General features: G+C 44.9%; 2 protein-coding genes and 1 long non-coding RNA gene across 12 annotated transcripts; 2 read left to right on the plus strand and 1 right to left on the minus strand.

Moving 5' to 3' along the window:
• Positions 1-347: 347 nt before the first annotated feature.
• LOC103642140 (uncharacterized) lies at positions 348-2,734 on the minus strand. Its single transcript, XR_560675.2, has 2 exons — positions 2,456-2,734; positions 348-875 (listed from the first exon to the last, which is right to left on the minus strand). It is a non-coding gene; the product is annotated as an uncharacterized lncRNA (long non-coding RNA).
• On the plus strand, positions 2,461-15,528 carry LOC103642138 (uncharacterized). Of its 10 annotated transcripts, none has more exons than XM_035963573.1 (12): positions 2,461-3,222; positions 4,212-4,388; positions 4,491-6,838; positions 9,198-9,321; positions 9,508-9,654; positions 13,475-13,617; positions 13,703-13,786; positions 13,868-14,019; positions 14,545-14,641; positions 14,755-14,904; positions 14,998-15,075; positions 15,167-15,528. In XM_035963573.1, the coding sequence occupies exons 2-3, from the start codon at positions 4,311-4,313 to the stop codon at positions 6,456-6,458; spliced, it is 2,046 nt and encodes a 681-aa protein (XP_035819466.1). In that variant the 5' UTR covers positions 2,461-3,222; positions 4,212-4,310; the 3' UTR covers positions 6,459-6,838; positions 9,198-9,321; positions 9,508-9,654; positions 13,475-13,617; positions 13,703-13,786; positions 13,868-14,019; positions 14,545-14,641; positions 14,755-14,904; positions 14,998-15,075; positions 15,167-15,528. The 10 variants fall into 10 exon arrangements, with proteins under 10 accessions (XP_035819466.1, XP_020401727.1, XP_020401728.1 ...); XM_020546138.2 differs by having other exon boundaries at positions 2,795-3,197; positions 9,191-9,321; XM_020546139.2 differs by lacking the exon at positions 9,198-9,321 and having other exon boundaries at positions 2,795-3,197; positions 9,508-13,217; positions 13,499-13,617.
• Positions 15,529-16,208: 680 nt separating this feature from the next.
• LOC103642139 (uncharacterized) lies at positions 16,209-20,274 on the plus strand. Its single transcript, XM_020546135.3, has 5 exons — positions 16,209-16,312; positions 16,397-16,804; positions 17,004-19,295; positions 19,381-19,452; positions 19,550-20,274. Exons 3-5 carry the CDS (start codon positions 17,028-17,030, stop codon positions 19,637-19,639), a joined length of 2,430 nt encoding a protein of 809 aa, XP_020401724.1. The 5' UTR covers positions 16,209-16,312; positions 16,397-16,804; positions 17,004-17,027; the 3' UTR covers positions 19,640-20,274.
• Positions 20,275-21,819: the final 1,545 nt, after the last annotated feature.

A 21,819-nucleotide genomic window follows, 5' to 3' on the forward strand; every position in this document is an offset into this window, starting at 1 on the left:
GATGAGACGGCGACGACTCTTGGGATGGGGACACAACAGACTGCGCCTGGGATGGGGACGCGACCTCCGGGATGAAGACGAGTGACGACGCCTGGGATGGAGGAGGCACGACGGTGCCTGGGAAGACGACCGACGACAGCGCTTGGGATGGAGGTGCAACGATGCTTAGGATGGAAGAGGCACAACGACTCCCGTGATGGAGGCGGGACGGCGGCGTGCGACGGAAAAACTGGTGGGATCAGAGGGCGGGAGTAACCCTAACGTGCTTTGATACCATGTTACGTACCTCACAGGATGAATGGTAACCAGGTCCTCCTAGGTCTGTAGGATATATAGAAACAGTAATATGGGCCTTAACAGAAGCTAGTAAACATAAATCATAGTAGAAAAAACATTGGATGTGTACAGTATAATAAAGACAGAGATGCAGTAGAGAGGGAACTTCTAAGGCAATTATCTAGAAAAATAAAGAGCAACACATTGCTTATTAGTCAACAGTGCATGTAGGCCATACTGAAGAAAGAAGCACCTGAACAACAAACAAGGAGCAAGTAGAAGAACGTCTTTTCTGGAGCCGGTGTGGGAGCCGAGCAAGCTTGGTCACATCAACCAACTGGATCTCTGTCGTCTTGGAGAGGCCCACCTCTCCCAGCGCAAACATCACCTCCTCCTAAGGCTGAGCTCCCCAAAGATCTCCAGTCTCCACAGCCTCAACCCTCTTCCCCTGCTGCAGGTGCCGCGAGCACCATCGATGCCTCTTTGCCTTCTCCCTCAAGGGAGGCTTCGGGGAAACAAGCCAGGAGTAATCCTCGAGGTGGCAACAAGGCAGGCTTGCTTGGCACCGCACTACAAGTCATCAAAGGGGTGTCTTTTACCTAATTTCAAAATGAGAGGGGTCAAATTGGTCGTTGTCCCTAATTAATGCTTGCCCACAACCTAAAAGCTCGGACATCTTCAATCCTTTTACTTTGAGCTTCTGTTTTGTCATGCAATGAATTCAAATTCATGTACAGGTTCTTGTGTAGCTTCAGGAAGGCACACCCGTATTTCCACTTGTCACAGTAAATGTTATGTTTTGACATGTAGCTAATGATCTCCATCACCCTCGGAAAATATCCACCTTTAAGAAAATTCAAAACCAAGCTATCAAGCAAGTCCCTAAACAAATCTAGCTCTCCATATTCATGTCTGCGCTTTATTTCTCCCCACAACATGGTGACCTCCCTATGCATGTCCATTGAAGAATAACCACACAACATATGACAAAAAGTATGAGATGTGGGTCTGATATTTTGCTCTCTCATACACTTACATGTGCAGACAACATCTTCCATCATTTTTGCCTTGCAGAAGAAAAGAACCGAATTATTGAGCTCTAATGCTAAGTGCTCTCCAGGGATGTAATGTTTAATTTCATCAGCCAAAGCAGCAAACAAAGATGAACCACTGAAGGACATTTCATATTTCACTACTTTGGCAATATAATTGATGGTGTGTTCTCTGGCTAAGATGTAAATGTAAATGTAACACACCAATTCCAAGCTAAGATAAAGCCCCTAACCAAAATCTGTTAGGTGTGTTCTCTGGATCGGTCAAGGAGACCGAGCCCGACTACTACCCGATCGGGGGCGCAACCCTATTACTGGTTGTGGCGCCCGGTCACAAACGCTATATAAACCAATGGCAGGGCCAGCACAGAAACCAACGCTTTCAGCTTCTTGAAACCCTAACCACCACAGTCCATGGTCATGATCACCTTTCTAGAGCCCTAGTGACTAGGTCCAATCCATGACGTCGGTAGAGTCCAGTGCATGGTTTTTAAAGTGGTATGGAGAGAAGGCGTTGGACCGGTGCCTGGACGCCTAGGCGGCACCTAGGAAAGGTAGGCGTCCAACTCGCCTAGGCGTTGGACCACCGCCGGGATGCCTAGGCGACGCCTTTAAAACAGTGTTCCAGTGCCCCCACTGCATCGGCCACAGATATGCCATCCCAGATTCCTAACACACAAAGAGAAGGACTCCTAGACCGACTAGACGCCGGCGCTCCCACACCCGACACGACAGTGACGACCAGCGCCGCACTCTACCTCGGCCCCGAAGGCACTACTTCTCCCCTTCTCTTTCTCTTGGTACTAGATCCAACTAGAACACCTCTATTATTAAGAATCTGGACGAACATAGGGGAATTTAGTGAGATCCTAGGTTGAACCTACAAAATCCACATATTCTACGCTACAACTCATCATGAGATAATTGAATTTTTGCAACTCACAATGTTGTCTTCTTGTTATAATTACCACTGTGTTTATAAATTATAGGTCCAGCTGAGTTTATGAAATGTAGGTCTGATGACAATTTTATAAACCTGTTTCTTATGTCAAATATTAGAATCTCTCAATCATCAGACGGGGATGTTTTTTTAACGAAAGGGGCACGGATATGTTAAGCAAACTTACCCTTAAAATTAGCACACCAGAGCAGCGCAGATTTAGAGGACCGATGACGGTGCTGGAAGATTAGCGTATAGGTAGAGCCGTGAACGACAGGGACGGCGACAGAGAGAACAGGGACGCGCCGGCAATGGATGGCGGCGTCGGCTCGCGGGACTGGTCGAGCGCTTGCGCTCGTCTGCAGCTCGGCGCCCGCTGTTTGTGCTTGGGTCGGTCGTCGGCCACCGCCCGGCGCCGCCTGGTCGAGGCGAGACGCCGCCAGACGGGGGACCTACTGTGTGCTATGGTTATTGGTTAGGCAGCGCGTTGGGCTTTGTCTAGTTTGGGCCTTCAATTCAGTGTCTAGGTAGTAAAAAAAAGTTTTGGGCCTCTACACAGGGAGGCTAACCGTTGGTCCGTCGTCTCCGCTCCTGCCGACACCGGCACACCGCCGCCTCCATGAGGCACAACACCGCTCGCAGTGACTCGATCCCTGCCGCCGCAGCCTGCTGATTGCCCGCAGGCCATCGCCCTGCCCGATCCTGTCTCCCTGATCCCTCCACCGGTGCGATGCCCTCTGCCCTCGGCAGACGGCAGCTCATCTCGAGTGCTCCCTTCTCGCCCACCACGGCCGTGCTCGCGTAGCCCGGCCGGCGTCACCACCGGAAAGGTGTAGGCGGGAGCACCCGCGCCGTGCTGCACCGCCCGTCCGCTCCGGGCCCCAGTTGTCTGGCGGCCGTAGCTCTGGTCCGTCGGTTGGACCTTCAAGGTTGCACTCTTATTCGCCTGCTCTGGTACACTTGCAATCTACAATTCCATACATTTCCCATTTCATATTCCAATTGTCTGTTGTGTGTGGAATTCCAATGGCACTGTCTGCCCCAGTTCATTCACCTTTATATATGGTGGTGCCAATAGTGCCGTAGGTGTACAGTCGGGTGTGGGAGTGCCGGCGTCTAGCTGGTCTAGGAGTCCTTCTCTTTGTTTGTTAGGAATCTGGGATGGCACATCGGTGGCCGGTGCAGTGGGGGCACTGGACCACTGTTTTAAAGGTGTCTTCTAGGCGTCCAGGCGGTGGTCCAACACCTAGGCGACTTGGGCACCTACCTTTCCTAGGCGCCGGCGCGCCGCCTAGGCGTTCAGGCAGCGGTCCAACGCCTTGTATCGCCATACCACTTTAAAACCATGCACTGGACTCTACCGACGTCATGGATTGGACCTAGTCACTAGGGCTCTAGGAAGGTGATCGTGACCTTGGACTGTGGTGGTTAGGGTTTCAGGAAGCTGGAAGCGTTGGCTTCTGTGCTGGCCCTGCCATTGGTTCATATAGCGTCTGTGACCGGGCGCCATAACCAGGAATAGGGTTGCACCCCTGATCAGTAGTTAGGGATTGAGTCGGGCTCGGTCTCCTTGACCGAGCCAGAGAACACACCTAACAGATTTTGGTTAGGGGCTTTATCTTAGCTTGGAATTGGTGTGTTACATTTACATCGATATGCGTGTGGGAATGGATATATTCATTGTTTCGGTAGACAGTGATGACGGATTCACTTATGTTATCCTGAAATCAAATTAGAGCCTGATATGCTTTTTTTGGTTAAACTTAAGGTATTATGAGACCTTTGTGTTTTGGCCATTTTCTACTTATGTACCAAACCAAAATGAATCTATAGCTGTATGCTAGCCGGTTTACCAAATTATGTATTGAATTATTCAGCTTTACAGCAGTGCATTTTTACTTGTATGGAATGTGATGGACTTATGGTGTTCACTTGTTCTACAGCACTGCCTTTCACCCCTATATACTTTTCCTGGATCCGCCACCGCCCACCCTTCCGTCGTTTTGCCCTTCCGTTTCACTTACTGGAGCACACTGCCTCGAATGAGGAGGTTATTTCTGGCGTGCTGCCGCTACCTGCAGTTCACATCTGTCCCTGATGCTATCAGAGCTACTTCACCTGTAAGAAAACACTGCTTGAAAACAGTTTGCGGTATACTTAATTGTGCACAGTTCACTTTGCTTTAGTGGTCAATAATTTGAATGCTTCTGTTCCTGTTTCAGGTTAACAATGTCTACGGGTCATGGAGGAGGTATATCTTCACAAACGCTGATAAGGTTCTACCATGGGAGGCGCCATCCCGTGAAATTCTGTTGAGGAAGATAAATTGTGCTATGAAGGATGGGAATGTTGAAGAGGCGCTGCAATCTTTGAGCAATTACAAGAAGCTTCACGGTCTTCCTGAGCCGCGGGTACTGAATAGTATAATTGTGTCGCTGTCCTACATGTCTAGTAGGAGGTGGCTTCAGAGGGCATTTGACATGGTTCTCTCAGTTTATCAAATTAATAGAAATCTTCTCAATTGTGGCTCACTGATGAGGCTAGCATTGGCGCTCGCAAGAGATCAGATGCCTATCCCGGCCTCCACAGTCCTGAGGATAATACTAGAGAGTAGAAAGCTTCCCGATGTTGATATGCTGACCATGTCGTTTCTGCATATGTTGAAGTCACAGGTAGGCTCCTACCTTGCCACTGATGTTCTGATTGAGACTTGCGAGAGCTTTTTGGACCAAGTTACAGATAGGCGGGAGATGAAAAAACTGGACCCAATAAAAAACAATGCCACCTTGTTCAATATGGTTTTGGAGTCATGTGTGACCTTTAAATGCATTATCAAGGCCCAGAAAATAATGGAACTGATGTCATTGATCGGAGTTGTGGCCGATGTAAATACAGTGGTGATGGCTAGCCGTGTCTTTGAGATGGTTGGGCAACGGGATGAGTTGATACATATGAAAAGAAGCATCGATTCTTTAACATCTTTGACATTTCTTCAGTACTACCTGCATTTTTATGACAGTCTATTGAGCCTCCATTTCAAATATAATGACATGGATGCTGCTGCAAAGTTTTTAATCGATCTGCATCAGCAACCAAAGCCTGGTGTTTTATTTTGCAATGGTTTGCAGAAACAAAGTATCATACAAATTGGCTCTGGCAATCTGAAAAGCGGATATAAAATAATGTTTGATCCCAAAAAAGTTGACAGGGGTTTTGTGTTGGGTACAGAAAGCCAATTCGGCCTTGTTGTTCTTACTGATGGAAACCTTCTTCATACTGAAAAGGCTCTTGCTAAACTTATCATAGGCTGTGTGAAATCAAGAAATATGCATATACTGTCTAACTTTTTTATTATGTCATGTCAATATGGTCTAGAGCTAATTTCTCCTCAAGATGTGGTTACTGCTTGCATTCAAATGGGATGGTTGCATGCTGCTCATGATATCATAGATAACTTGGAGTCAGCCGGGATTCCAGTTGGGATTACTGGTTACGTTTCTCTTCTGAGAGCATATGAGAAGGAGAATAAGTCAGAAGAAGTCAATGGCCTTCTTCAACAGATACAAAAGATGGCATCTACCATGGATGATGTTCATACTGATTCACCATTTACTATCAATAATATTGCCGAAGTAGTGAAATATGAAATGTCCTTCAGTAGTTCATCTTTGGTTGCTGCTTTGGCTGATGAAATTAAACATTACAACCCTGGAGAGCACTTGGCATTAGAGCTCAATAATTCGGTTCTTTTCTTCTGCAAGGCAAAAATGATGGAAGATGCTCTTTGCACATATAAGTGTATGAGAGAGCAAAATATCAGACCCACATCTCATACTTTTTGTCATATGTTGTGTGGTTATTCTTCAATGGACATGCATAGGGAGATCACCATGTTGTGGGGAGAAATAAAGCGCAGACATGAATATGGAGAGCTAGATTTGGATAGGGACTTGCTTGATAGCTTGGTTTTGAATTTTCTTAAAGGTGGATATTTTTCGAGGGTGATGGAGATCATTAGTTACATGTCAAAACATAACATTTACTGTGACAAGTGGAAATACAGGCGTGCCTTCCTGAAGCTACACAAGAACCTGTATAGGAATTTGGATTCATTGCATGACAAAACAGAAGCTCAAAGTAAAAGGATTGAAGATGTCCGAGCTTTCAGGTTGTGGGCAAGCATTAAGTAGGGACAGCGACCAATTTGATCCCTCTCATTTTCAAATTGGGTAAAGACACCCCTTTGATGACTTGTAGTGCGGTGCCAAGCAAGCCTGCCTTGTTGCCACCTCAAGGATTACTCCTGGCTTGTTGCCCTGAAGCCTCCCTTGAGGGAAAAAGGCAAAGAGGCATCGATGGTGTTCGCAGCACCTGCAGCGGGGGAAGAGGGTTGAGGCTGTGGAGAGCTTTGGGGAGCTCAGCCTTAGGGAGGTGGTGATGTTTGCGCTGGGAGAGGTGGGCCTCTCCAAGCAGACGGAGATCCAGTTGGTTGACGTGACCAGCGGCGTGTTCGGCTCCCACACCGGCTCTAGAAAGACGTTCTTCTACTTGCTCCTTGTTTATTGTTCAGGTGCTTCTTTCTTCAGTATGGCCTACATGCACTGCATTACTTCTTATCGAAGTACATTTGTTTCCATGAGAAGGAAATGCAGTTCACTTGATGCATTAGGAAAGATCAGTTCTTTCGATAAAGTCATTTACTCCATTAGTTCCATGTGATGGCTTTTTGCTACTCTAGGCTATTGTAGGAAAAAAACGTATAATGCGAGCCATCTTATCTAATCCATTTCCGCTTTTACAATATATGAAGAACTTGTTAATTGGCTTAATTATGGGATGGGTGCAACCTGATTGGAATTAAACTGAGCATTTTTTTTCTTCCACCAAACTAGAAATTAGGAATTTTCTCCATTGATTATGCCTATGAACTATGTTTTCTGGTCGCTCGACCAGCTAGTCGAACTGGGGGACCGACCAGGCGACTAATCTCGATTAGTCGTCGACTAGGTCGACTAATCGATCTCTGGTCGACCTGGTCGTTTACTAGTCGTCTTGTTCATCCAGGAGACCAGGACCTATGTATATAGTATATACTATATAATATATACTATTATACTATACAATATATAATTATATAACTATATAATATATATGAACTTCATATACTATATTATGAAGGATAGGGTAAACATGACATGAATTCAGCAATACTGAAAACAGCAGAGAAACACTTACTAGTTACTAATACTACAAGTCCCAGATACCACACAACACAAATTATCACCCAGTTACCTAAAGAAGATCTTCATCCAATTGAAATTCATCACCTGCAGCTCCAAACTCTGTATGTAATGTATCAAATGAATAAGGAATAGGATGGACGATGGATTACAAGTCTACACTCTACAGGAATAGCCGAATAGGATGGACTGATGGAGTACAAGAACAAAAATTTAGAAGTCCAGTCCAGAATGACACAACACATACAAGGATGAAGGATGAAGATTGAAGAACAGAACTACACAAAAGAATACCTCCAGAAGATGAACTCATGCCGACGAAAAATTCTGGATTTCTGGATCCGCGCGTGTCTGGATTGGAACGCGAGTGTCTGGACTCTGGACGAGAAATCTGGGTCGGTGAAGTCCGGAACTTGGAACTAGATTCACGCGTGTCTGGATTGGAACCGCAAGTGTACTGGTGAGGTGAAGTCTAGATTCTAGAACAAGAAGTCTAGGAGCCGGTAGGGAAATAGAGAAGAAGAGAAGAAAAGGAAAGAGATTGAGAAGCCAGGAAAGTAGAGATGTGAACTGTCGGTTTAGTAGAGAGTAGAGACGGCTGGCGTTCCATCTCCCTATAGCCGGCCCGCCCGCCAAAAAAGCCCACAAAATCAAAAATTCTAGATCCTAAACCTAGTCGCACAGAACCGGCTAATCGAGCGACTAATCGACCCTAATCGTCGACTAGTCGGACGACCAGGGCGATTAGGTGCTCTAATCGAGTCGGTTGTGCTAATCGAGCTCTGCTAACCGACTAGCCCGACTAATCGCGACTAATCGCGATTAGTCGGACGACTTGAAAACACAGCCTATGAATCAGGATACTGTTGACTAATCAAGCAATGTGTTGCTCTTTATTTTTCCAGATAATTGCCTTAGAAGTTCCCTCTCTACTGCATCTCTGTCTTTATTATACTGTACACCTCCAATGTTTTTCTACTACTTTGATTTATGTTTACTAGCTTCTGTTAAGGCCCATATTACTATTTCTATATATCCTACAGACCTAGGAGGACCTGGTTACCATTCATCCTGTGAGGTACGTAACATGGTATCAAAGCAGGTTAGGGTTAATCCCGCCCTCTGATCCCACCAGTTTTTCCGTCGCATGTGCGGTGCAACGGACGGGCGGTGCAGCACGGCGCGGGTGCTCCCGCCTACACCTTTCCGGTGGTGACGCCGGCCGGGCTACGCGAGCACGGCCGTGGTGGGCGAGAAGGGAGCACTCGAGATTAATCTTGAATATCACATGCTTAGGAATGATTTGGATCAAAGTGCAAAATAGCATGAATAGCTTGTTATGATCCAACTTCTGCCTTTTGTAACTGGGTTAGGTTATATATCAGCCAGCCAAGAATGGAATTACTGTACTTTCATTGTTTGTGGCATCATTTACACAGTCAAGAAGCAAATGGACATGTTGGATCCTAGTAGTTTGGCAATTGGTTTAAGCACCAAACTGTGGCATTATTAGGATGAACTTTAATTATGTGAACAATGTTGATACTTGGTATCATGGCAGTCAGATTGATGTCAACATGATAACAAGTGGATTAGGAGATCCTATAATGTTTCAGTTGGTTGACAAACTTATTAACTGGTTTATTAAATCATTTTATTTTCTTCTGTTTGATTGCATTGAGGTGACAGTTTGGTCACAATTGTTCTACACAACTATTTGTTTGAATACAACAAGAAAGCCATTTAATGCTGGGCAAGTTGGGGTAGGATGGAAATGAATTGCCCATGTACTGATTGATTACTGTTCAACAAGGTAAAACACTAACCCAGTACTTGTGCTACATCAAACAGTTTCTTTTTGTAGTAATTGTTAGATAATGTTTAGTATTTTCATTTATTATCAGACATTGTCCAGATAATTCTGTTCATCGTGTGCGTACTAGGACCCCTTGCTTTATATACACTACAGCATATCTGAAATTCTGAATGCTTGTTTTAGGTATGAAACCGGAGACCATGTTGGTGTATATGCAGAAAATTCTGTTGAGACTGTGGAGGAGGCTGATGTGATGGCCCCTGGCCACCGGCGTGCGCAGATGCCGGGACGTGAGCTCTGATCACCACCAGGACTTGGCAAACGAAGCAAGTATGAGGCAATTTTCTTCTATTAATATTTCAATGCTTCTCTCTCAAGTCTATTACATACTTATATGGCATCCCAGATAGGCCGGCCCAACACCATCACTCACACAAGTCCAACACAGCCCACACGATTTACAACAAAAAAAGAAACACACACCTAATATCGCACGACAATGGCTCCTCTTCAGACTTCAGCTTCTACTACCTCTGTCACTGCTTCATCAGGTGTGACATCTGCCCCCCCTGCAGAGCTTGCTTGACCCCAAGCAAGGGCATGTGGTTAGCGATGGTGAAGCACATGGTAGTCCTCCTAGGTAGCTGCATCCTGCGGAATGAGACTCCACCTGAACAGCACTTGTGGAACTGTACAATTGCCCTTTTTCACCGATCTGCGGTCCAAAATTTCAGAGGCAGCACATCCTGAGCAGACTGAGGCAAATCCAAACGTATGCAACTTCTCCCACATGCTCCACAATCTTGTAAGGCCAAAAAAAAAAGAACACAAGCTTTGGACACAGTCGAGTGACCACTGTATGTTGCGCGTACGTTTGGAGCTTGAGCAACACTTGAAACTGGCGTTCAGTTCGGTGACGATCAGCCTTCAACTTCATTCTGTTTTGAGCTGTTGCCAACTGCTCCCTTAACATTGATGTGAACCGAGCCCCTTCCAAATGTTCCCCAACTGCTGAGTCATACAAGACTGAAATCAGCTTAGTTCTAAGTGCTGAGGTGCTGCCCACCCAGATTTGGTGATGTATCCAAATAGCACCCTGTTGAACTGAGAAACGTGCTGCATCTTGACTGTGAATAGCTAGTTTTTGCAAAAAATTCTGAGCAGCAGAAACTGTCACATAGGAATTATGTACTTCCAGGATCCAAATTAGTTGGACAACACCAGTGAATTTCTTGTTTTGCACATTCAACTTTTGCTCATCCACTTAGTGCTCATTTTCCCATGGATCATAACCGGCGCCGTGAAGTAGCAACCGTGGCGAGGGTTAGCAGCAGACATCATGTTTGTGGAGTCACACTCTATTGGATTACAGAACTGCTTGGTACCTCGTGAGATGAGTTGAAAAAAATGGAAATGCGAAAAGGAAATCAGATTAACAGCAGGCTTCTGAAAATCAGAATTCCGCTGTCCCAATAAAGGAAGGCAGCACACCACACCACTCATGGTTGCAGAAATAAGATGGTTGAGAACACCAAAAAATGGTGTGGCAAGCTTGAGTGTGTCATTGTTGAACAATATGCGCTCCTCGACACCCTCAATGAGCTGCTGAGCCCTGACCAGTGGCTCTTTAAACATGGAACTGGCAGCAGTCATATGTTGAGTCCAAGCAACCATCCTTGGATCTCTATTCCCCTTGAGCACTATGGCTGCCCACACCAAGGTTTCATACCCATAGAACACATTAAAAGAGAAACAACCGAGTGAAGAATACTGTGAGGCTGAGAACACAGTCCCATATGGACTGTGAATGATCACTATTGGCAACATATCCTGAGCATAAAAATCAGTCACAACAGAGCTGGGTAGTTGGACAGCAAGGACACCATTCCTAGCCATAAGTGAACCCACTGGTGAGAATGTATCATCCACTATATTCTCTTTGCCTTTATTGTACACCATTCTGAACTGTAATCCCCTTAATTTGTTCATGGATTTTCTTTGAACGTTTGGCTGTGACGGAACTGCCATATCACTGTTTCCTTGGCTAAAAGCCTTGAGCCACCATTGTGTCAGTCCAGTTATTCCATATCGAACACTGTCTTTGTTCTGCCTGGCACATTGATCATGAACATCGTATAGAAATGCTGCTAGAATCTTGCTTCCAATGCCAACAAATGATGTAGTCAAGACTGAGGCTCGGTGTATAACTCTCATACTTGAGTTAAAGAGGATTCTCACACCATCACACTCAGGAATATGTTTTGTGGGTTCACCATACTTGTATTGAACAAGACCTCCATATGGACCAATCATCAACAGCACTTCAGGCCAGTAGATGGATACACTATCGAGTCTACTCCAAACTATTTGCTCTAATGACAACACCGAGTCTGCAAGAAGCTTGCCAATGATTGCAACTGCCATCTTCTGTCCAAGTCCAATCTCCAGCTCTTCACCGGTCCTCTCTTCTGTAGGGTAAGCCGTAACTACGAGCTTTAAAAGGCTAAAAGAATTTGACCGAGCAGGGCTGAAATCATGCTGCAAATAAGGGTCTGATGAACCAAATACTTTCTCCTCCCCCTCATCATCTTCATCTTCATCAGCATCAGATTCATCAAATATGATCTGCCCAACCCTGCTACTGATGAACTCTCGAGAGATACTACCATTAGAGAAGCATTCTGCCAACTCCTTCAAGATCTGCTTCACAGCCTCAGAGCTCCCTGCACCATTAAATTCAGCGGTTGATTCCAAAGCCAAAACTTGGGAGAAAATACCGCCAGCTCCAATAACATCAGCATTTTCAGCCGCTGTGCCAACCTCTTCCACTTTACTAACAGCAGCCTGATCTTCAGCATTCTGCTCCTTCTCCAGGCTATCCTCTAGCACACTGTCAGCCCTAGCAGGAAGAAGCTCCTCCATGCTTCCACCATTCTTAACCACCGCAGTTGCCTCACTCGGTGAGTCAGGCCTACTAGCTTCATCTTCAACATAAGCATCCTTGCTAGCCGATTCTTCTAAATCTTCTCCACCTCGAGCAAGCTGCTTCAATAAACCTTCATGCATGTGAGTTTCAGATTGCATCTCCTCATCCCATGCCACTTTTAGACCCACTAGTTCACTGAACACCAAGGAATCTGAATCTTCAGGGAACAGGACAACCACCGCCTCACTGCTGTTGTGAGGCATTTCATCAAACACCAGAGGGGCCATACCTCCAACACCCGGTGCAGCAAGCCCATACTGACATCCTCGTTCACCAGACCGTGGATCCAACCAACCCTGTTTTCAGGCCACATCTCCATATCCCTAGCCTTGGTTTCCTTCATTTGACGTGCCAACACAGTCCATTCGGTTGCCACCTCTGCTGCTAACCTCGACTGAATCGGGATTGTTTGCTGGACGTCATCCACCACTTCCGACTTCTGAATCAAACGATCCAACCGGTTCATCACCCTATCCCAACGCCCTGCATCCTCCTTCCTCCACTCTTCCATCGCGAACAGAATGAATCGAGTTGGTTGTTTGTACCTCGCACACCTCCTGTCAAGGACCGCCCTGGTCCTGTTCCGATCCCGACTGCAGGAGGAGTTCCGTGTCGAGAAGCACAACCGCGTCATGGGATGATGTCGACGCGAGGTAGACGAGTAAGCTGGGGAGGAGGGGAAACGCCGATGAAGAACCGAAGACGTTGGAGCCGACGGAGAAGAAACGCTTGCACCGCGAGAACCTAGGTCGCTGGAACGGAATCGCCGCCAAAGAGGACACGACCCTCAGGCGCCCCACCGAGGATCAGAGAGCTTTGATACCACTGTGATGGCCCCTAGCCACCGGCGTGCGCAGATGCTGGGACGTGAGCTCTGATCGCCGCCAGGACTTGGCAAACGAAGCAGGTATGAGGCAATTTTCTTCTATTAATATTTCGATGCTTCTCTCTCAAGTCTATTACATACTTATATGGCATCCCAGATAGGCCTGCCCAACACCATCACTCACACAAGTCCAACACAGCCCACACGATTTACAACAAAAAAAGAAACACACACTTAATATCGCACGACAATGGCTCCTCTTCAGACTTCAGCTTCTACTACCTCTGTCACTGCTTCATCAGGTGTGACAGCTGAAAGCCTACTTGACCTTTCTCCAGATACAGTCTTCTCCATCCATGCAGATGCAGAAGATGGGTCTCCTCGTAAAGGAGGAGGTTCCTTGGCCCCACCTTTCCCATCTCCATGTACTTTGCGGACTACGCTTCTACGATATGCTGATCTACTCAATCCACCGAAGAAGGTCCACATGACTTATAAGCATTTTCCGTTCTTTCCATTTTTCTTGTGATCGTTTGACTAATCTTTGAATGACGTTATCATCTCAGGCTGCTTTGCTTGCTTTAGCTTCTCATGCATCTGATCCAGCTGAAGCTGAACGACTTAGGTTCTTGGCCTCTCCTGCTGGAAAGGTTTTCATCATCTTTGAATCCCTATGTTATGCCGCTCTAAGTGGATTTTTTTCCTTTGCTGACTAGCAGAATTGTATGTAGGATGAATATTCTCAATGGATAACTGCTAGTCAGAGGAGTCTTCTTGAAGTTATGGCTGCATTCCCTTCAGCTAAGCCACCACTGGGAGTGTTTTTCGCAGCAATAGCTCCTCGTCTGCAACCACGATACTACTCAATTTCATCATCTCCAAAGTAATTTTTTTTACTATCACTGCCCATTTCCTCTATTTGCAGCGTTCACCTACAAGTTTCAACAGTACATCTGCACTATTGGTAAAGCTACTTTCCAAGTCTCTAGCTTTGTCACAAGAAGATTGCTTGATGATTAGGGAAGCCATGTGTACCTTGATAAAGCTAGTTTTCAAGTCTCTAGCTTTGTTTGATTTCTTCCACCATGAATTTATTTAAATTTTGAACTTCAGGCACCAACTAAGCTTAAGATGTGCTCAGTTTTCATATGTGATAATATTAAATTGTCTTTGGCCTGGTGCAATGGTGAGAGCTGTCTCACTGAGTCACCAGGACGCTGATTCGAAGTAGGCTCTCCGCAATTAGGGGGGAAGGTTTGCCTCCTCAATCATGTGGGAGCCTGTGGCGCTGGGTCTGCTCTTTTATCGAACTGTCCTGTTCATGCCGGTGTGGCATACTATGCTTGAGGTGGTGGTATGTACCTTCCACTAGGGGATGCCTCTTGACAACTTATAAGTGTCTCTGCAGGATGGCTCCCTCCAGAATTCGTGTAACATGTGCATTAGTTTTTGGGCCTTCACCAACAGGAAGGATCCACCAAGGAGTTTGTTCAACATGGATGAAGGTAGGCTCTTGAAGTAAACTCCTTTGTGGGCATTAAACTCTTGAATTACCAGCAACAAGAAACTTTCCAACAGTCTGATTTATTATTCTTTGATTTGATCATATGCTTGGCAGAATACAATTCCTCTGGAACATAGCGAAGAATGCAGCTGAGCTCCCATATTTGTGAGGCAGTCAAATTTCAAGTTACCTGCTGACCCATCCACTCCGATTATCATGATTGGTCCTGGGACAGGGCTGGCTCCTTTTAGAGGTTTCTTGCAGGTTTGTTTTGGCAAGGAGTCCAGTGGGTGTATATTTGCAGTTCTGCTTGAGAGCACCTAGTTTAACTTATCCTTCCGCTCTCTCTATTGGCAGGAAAGGTTAGCACTGAAACAATCTGGAGCAGAACTGGGCACTTCAATCCTTTTCTTTGGATGCAGGAACCGTAATATGGTAAAGATCGCCAGTTATGACAATTGCATGTGTTCTTGTTGTGTTTCTCAGCAAATGTTGATGGAACTCAATCTGAATTGTCACTCTTAAGGACTACATATATGAAGATGAGCTGCAAACTTTCCTTGAGGCGGGGGCGCTTTCTGAGCTAATTGTTGCATTCTCTCAAGAAGGGCCAACGAAAGAATATGTGCAGCATAAGATGGTGGAGAAGGTCAGCATAAAATTGTGTATCCCTAACAAGTTTGTAGCAAAGGGGGTACATAATTACAGTTTGAGATGAGGACATCATTTATACTGTTTGAGACGAGGACATTATGTATATACTTGGTACATTAGAAGGCCACCGAAAACAAATTTTGCATCTGGTTTTTGAAAGCATGTAATCCTATCAACTATCGTGCTGTCTGCAATGTTGGGTTGGAAGGTGCAGTTGGCAATCTACATTTTGTACATCGGCATTGTTGCATGGAAGCTGAGTCTGCACTTACACGCCTTCAGATCGGACGGGCACCTGACCACTGGCATGCCCAACGGCCAACGCATTCCTCATACAGTAATAAACAGTCAGACTACTCGTACTCCTCTTGGATTCTTGATTCATTTTGCATCTAGCGAAGCATGTCATGAATTTTTTGGACTATAAAAATAATAATACTTCATCCATTTTAAAATATAATTCGTTTTATACTAAATATAGATTCATTAATTAACCTATAAATATAATTTATCTTTATTACTTATTAAGTTTGTATGGGTAACCTGACATTCTATGTTGTTGCATAGCTAATGGGATTTGAACCGTAATCTCTCGGGCAAATGCGAGCAGTGGCTGTCATTACACCATATTGTGTTTATGTCTACATTTATGACAGGAAAAATATCTACTACATCTTTAACTAAGTTCCACCTACTACCCTTTACAATACGTAGCAGTAGATAAGTATCATCGAGATTTTTTTATTTATATTTTTAGATTAAATTAGTAGTATTTAAAGAAGAGCTTTCATGTAATTTCTTTTGTTTGAATAATGTTTTCAACTTAATTTTTTTTTTTGCATGCGCGATATTTATTCTACGTGATATTTTTTTTCATGAATGTGACTTATGAGTCATTTGCTCGTCTGCAGCTCGGCGCGCGCTGTTCGTGCCTGGGTCGGTCGTCGGCTACCGTCCGCCGCCGCCTGGTCGAGGCGAGATGCCGCCAGACAGGACCTACTGTGTGCTATGGTTATTGGTTAGGCAGCGCGTTGGGCTTTGTCTAGTTTGGGCCTTCAATTCAGTGTCTAGGTAGTAAAAAACGTTTTGGGCCTCTACACAGGGAGGCTACCCTTTGGTCCGTCGTCTCCGCTCCTGCCGACACCGGCACAACACCGCTCGCAGTGACTCGATCCCTGCCGCCGCAGCCTGCTGATTGCCCGCAGGCCCTCGCCCTGCCCGATCCTGTCTCCCTGATCCCTCCACCGGTGCGATGCCCTCTGCCCTCGGCAGGCGGCAGCTCATCTCGAGTGCTCCCTTCTCGCCCACCACGGCCGTGCTCGCGTAGCCCGGCCGGCGTCACCGCCGGAAAGGTGTAGGCGGGAACACCCGCGCCGTGCTGCACCGCCCGTCCGCTCCGGGCCCCAGTTCTCTTGCGCCAGCACCCACAGCTTGTAGGGCGCAGGCTGGCGGCCGTAGCTCCGGTCCATCGGTTGGACCTTCAAGGTTGCACTCCTATTCGCCTGCTCTGGTACACTTGCAATCTACAATTCCATACATTTCCCATTTCATATTCCAACTGTCTGTTGTGTGTGGAATTCCAATGGCACTGTCTGCCCCAGTTCATTCACCTTTATATATGATGGTGCAAATAGTGCCGTAGGTGTACTCATCATGATTCTGTTAAGAATGTCTATACAAAATTAATGACACGTCTGCTCTATTTTCAGTCTGACCTGAAAATTTTGGAACCAATGGAAGAGGAAGAGTATAGCTCTGAAACATCTAATGAAGAAGATGGCGAAAAAGAAGGAAATGCTGCTGAGAGTGATGTCTTCAGACCAGTTGATGTAGATCCAGCATGTTTACCAAGAGTAGGGATGATATTTGACTCGGAGGAAGATGCCTTTCAGTTTTATGTGACGTATGGTTGTCACGCAGGTTTTGGTATTACAAGAAGATCTAACAATACCTTTGATGGTTTCCGCTATCGCTCTACATTCATATGTTCTAAAGGAGGGCAGTCTAGACTGAGATCTGGTGTGACAAAACCTGCAAGAAAGCGAGGTGTGAAGACTGGCTGCAAGGCCAAGATGATTGTGAAGGATGCCCATTTTCAAAATCGCTGGGAAGTAATTGTTCTTGAGTTGGAGCACAACCATCCATTGGATCCGAACTTGCTTAAGTTTAAGAGACATTTGAAGAACTCCCCTTTTACGATAAATCCACCTCAAATTTGTGAGTCTGAGGGACAACAGAGCAACTCAGCTCTTGTACATTCAAGCAGAGTTGTTGATACTGGTATAACTTCGTCTTCTACACAGATTGAATTCAAAGCCAAGATAGATAGAAATAGGAAATTGAAGCTCGCAGAAGGAGACTTAGACGCCTTGTTGGATTTTCTCAACAAAATGCAAGACCAAAACCCTTGTTTCTTTTACAGTTTAGATATGAATGAGCAAGGGCAACTAAGGAATGTCTTTTGGTCTGACGCCAAATCACGCAGTTCATACAATTACTTTGGTGATGTTGTTGCTATTAATGTCACAAACTTCAGCGATCAGTATGATATGCAGTTTGTGTCATTCATGGGAACTAACCACCATGCACAGCCAGTGTTACTAGGTTGTGGCCTGCTTGCTGGTAGATCTCTTGGGGCTTATGTGTGGCTTTTTGGTACATGGTTAAGATGTATGAATGCCAAACCACCACATTCAATAATTACAAACTACTGTCATGATGTAGCGATAGCTATCAAAAAGGTTTTCCCTAACGCACGTCACCGTTTTTGCCTTTCACACATCTTAAATGTGCTTCCTGAAAAGTTGGAAGAAATTGATAACAAAGATGAAATTATTTCCACATTCACCACACTAGCCTATGATTATGTTACTATGACTGATTTTGACAGAGAGTGGCAAGATACTATCCAACATTTTCGTTTGGAGAGAAATGAATGGCTGTCCAAACTATATGAGGTCAGGATGCAGTGGGCTCCTGTTTATGTTAAGGATTCATTTTGGGCAGGAATGTCTGTCACAGACAGAAGTGATAGTGTAACTGACTATTTTGATGGCTGGTTGATGTCAGGAACCTCTTTGAAAATGTTTGTAGAGCAATATGAGGAAGCTGTTAAAGGAAAGTTAGAAAAGGAATCTTACGAAGATTTACGATCAGCTCAGATGAGGCCACCAATGGTGACGGGGTTGCCTGTGGAAGATCAAGCAGCAAAGGTGTACACTGCAGAAATCTTTCAGAAGTTCTTCAATGAAATAGGACATTCATTTCATTGCAATTATAATATACTTGAACGGAATGAGTCAGTGGTTACATACATAGTTTCGGAGCATGTCGATCAAACAAACAAGGTAGACTACAAAGTTGCTTATGATAATGTTCAAGGTGACATATGGTGCCTCTGCCGTTTGTACCAATCCAAAGGAATATTGTGCAGGCATGCACTCACTGTACTGAGACAGGAGCTTGTGCTGATGATTCCACAAAAATACATCATTCATCGCTGGTGCAAGGACTGTAAACAAACTTGTGCTTCCATATCCCAGCCTGTCTCAGCAGGTAATCAGGAACTGGGAAGCTACGATGATCTGTACAAACTTGGCCACCTATACTTTGCAGAAGTTGTGGAATTTGGTTCCATGAACTCAGAATCAAAAGAATATGCTTTGTCAATCATGAGGGAAGTCAGGGATAAAGTGATTTCATATGAGAAATCACTAAGAGATCAAAGGGTTGACAGCCATGTTTCAACAGCCAACTTTGCATACAATCCTGTGAATGAGGATTTTACTGATGATGCTTTGCCTATCTCTCTTAGTACAAAGGGCTGGGATCTTACCCAAGGCCAATCTAAACGTTCCCGAAAGAAGAAGCTGGCGACCCCAACTGTTCTTGATACTTTGAAAAAGAAAACTAAAAGGGCATATAACAAAAGGAGGAATGCCACTGCAAACACCCTGAACACATCTGCCACTGCAACTGACGGCATAACTGATGGCACAAATGTATATGTTATTAGATTTTTACATTCGGCTAGAAATTGTTATTTTGGTTATTTAGAAATAAAGTTATTCTCTTATTTGTTATCAGGTTCAGCAGAATCCTGTAAATGAGGGATGGCAGCTAGCGTCGACTAGTGCTCCCGAAACTTTCTCTTATGGAGTAATCCCGGATATAACCTTTCCATTTTTTACATCTCTTTGCTCTTTCAGGAGTTGGTGAAATTTACACATATACTAACTAACGTTCATTTTTGCAGGTGGAGAACATTTCGTTTGATTTGTCACAATACAACAATGCCCCAAGCTTCCACTGGCCTGAAAGCAGCAGCAGGTCTCAGCTCCACTGAGTAGGCAGCAATGCAATCGTGGATGCCTTCCAAATAGACTAAGTTCTGACAGTCTTGTAAGGGCTTGTTCGGTTATTCCTATCTTCTGTGGATTAGATGAGATTGGAAAAAAATATGAAAGATTTTGACTTGAAAGATTTTGACTTGTTTGGGATTAAAACGCACCCAATTCCACTCAATCTACATGGATTGAGAGCAAAACCAACAAGCCCTAATTTGGAAAAAAAAAAAAACTAGAGGTGATGGATCAGGTTTGACCTTTCTATTCCTGCCTAGGACTCTAGGAGTCAGTGACCACCTGAATAAAGGTGAAAAGGGAAGGGATTCAATGTGGTGAAGTGACATCTACCATCTATGTACCAATTTAGTGGAACGGGTTCTCTACATAATCATTCCTTTTTTTCCTTCCATGGATATTTGCAGCTCCCGATTGATTTATCTGAACCATGTAAATTAGGTCAGATGCCCCTGAATCGACCTGATGTTTCACTATGGATCCCTCAGGAAATCATATGCCCCTTCTCTGATGAAGCTGTTTGTAACAAGATGTTTATTGCTTCACCAAGTTCATCTGTTTTCGCTAATATTTGTTCCGTTCAATTTCTATGATCAAATTATTATATTTGTTCTGTCCAGATAATATTTTGTATCATTTTATTCTTTTTTTCTCAAACATGCAGGAGAACTGTGTGTCAATATATTAAGATAGAACGAATGATCTGATTACAAGCCGAATCCATGGCATTTTATCCTTGCAACTGATAAACTAGAGCAAGCTGAAGGCCAGCTGGCACACATTCGATTTGTTGGTATGCTTATGCCATCACAACGAGAGAAACATTTGAATCATGATTTATGGTATATACCTTCAACTAAATACTGGGTACGGCCAAACAGACACATGATCAAGTAAAGCACATTGAAGCCTTGTCATTATCAAGTAAAGCACAGGGACACCTGATTATGAATGGGGAAAGTGGACGAGCTCGTGAACAATTTCTATATAGTTGCTTGAAAATCGCGACTAGAGAAATGGAGTAGAAAGATGATAAGGTAGTGCGTGTGTCTGTGATTTGTCAAAGCATAAACATCTCATCCGCCTCCTGTTCCTAGTTAAAGCTTCGGCGGATTAGTCACGCGTGACATGAACAGCGTCGGGCAAGCGACCTTTGAGAGATGTGGACACTGCCTGCTTCTGCTTGTATGAGAAATGAGATGACAGCACCGGCAGGCAGTGTCTCACGTTGAGTCCATCAGATCAGGTGTGGCCGGCGACGGAACAGAACAGTTCCACGTTAATCGTTTAGCAACCACAACCAGCGATCCGCCGGCTAGGACGTCAGCCTACAGAGCGCGGCTTATTTTCAGCTGGGGGAGGGTGAAGACCGATGGGAGTGGACGCCAAGGACGGCTGCGCCCGGCCGGGGCCCGGTTCTTCGTTACCCTCCCCGGCCACGCCGACGCGTCCCGTGTCGACACGCGTGGACGACGGCGACCGTCCGATGGCGGCCCGACCAGGCGCAGATCATGGCACACACAACACTGTACCAGTGGCGGCGTCCGCCTCTGTCTAGATCACCACGTAGCGCTGCCTTCAGGAGTTCAGGGCGGGGCTATACAGAAGCAAGTCTGACAACAAAATTTTATAAACTAAAATATTTTACAGCTATTTGTCCCAAACATCACTTTTTGTTGGTCGTGCAACTAGGGATAACAATCACATGGCTAGGACATGAGTATATATGGTTTACAAATCCATAACTACGAGACAAAATTAAATCCATACTCGTACTCATGTACGTCGTAGGTATAGATCTGTAGATACACATCGGATAACGGGTATGAATATTATATATCCATACCCACAAAAAATTTACCAATATATATTTTATTATATTCATACACATATATGTGGATAACAAATTATATCATATCCGTGTCTGGTAGATAATTATCTGTTTTCTATGGATAACAAATTTAGGTTGTCAAAAAATCGTGCCAACTAAAATTCTAAATACCCATCCTCGAAATTATGCGTTCCGCCTTGCCACCGAAGCTTCGGATGGCATGCTACGGCCGTTCCGTTAGAAATCATACGCCTTCTCCTAGTCGTCGGAATAGGAAATATAGAGTGAAGGAAAGCGACAAGTGAGAGAGATAAAAAGGCCATATAGTCAGTA

The sequence above is a fragment of the Zea mays genome, chromosome 10 (genome assembly GCF_902167145.1).
Source record: "Zea mays cultivar B73 chromosome 10, Zm-B73-REFERENCE-NAM-5.0, whole genome shotgun sequence".
Lineage (NCBI taxonomy): Eukaryota > Viridiplantae > Streptophyta > Magnoliopsida > Poales > Poaceae > Zea > Zea mays.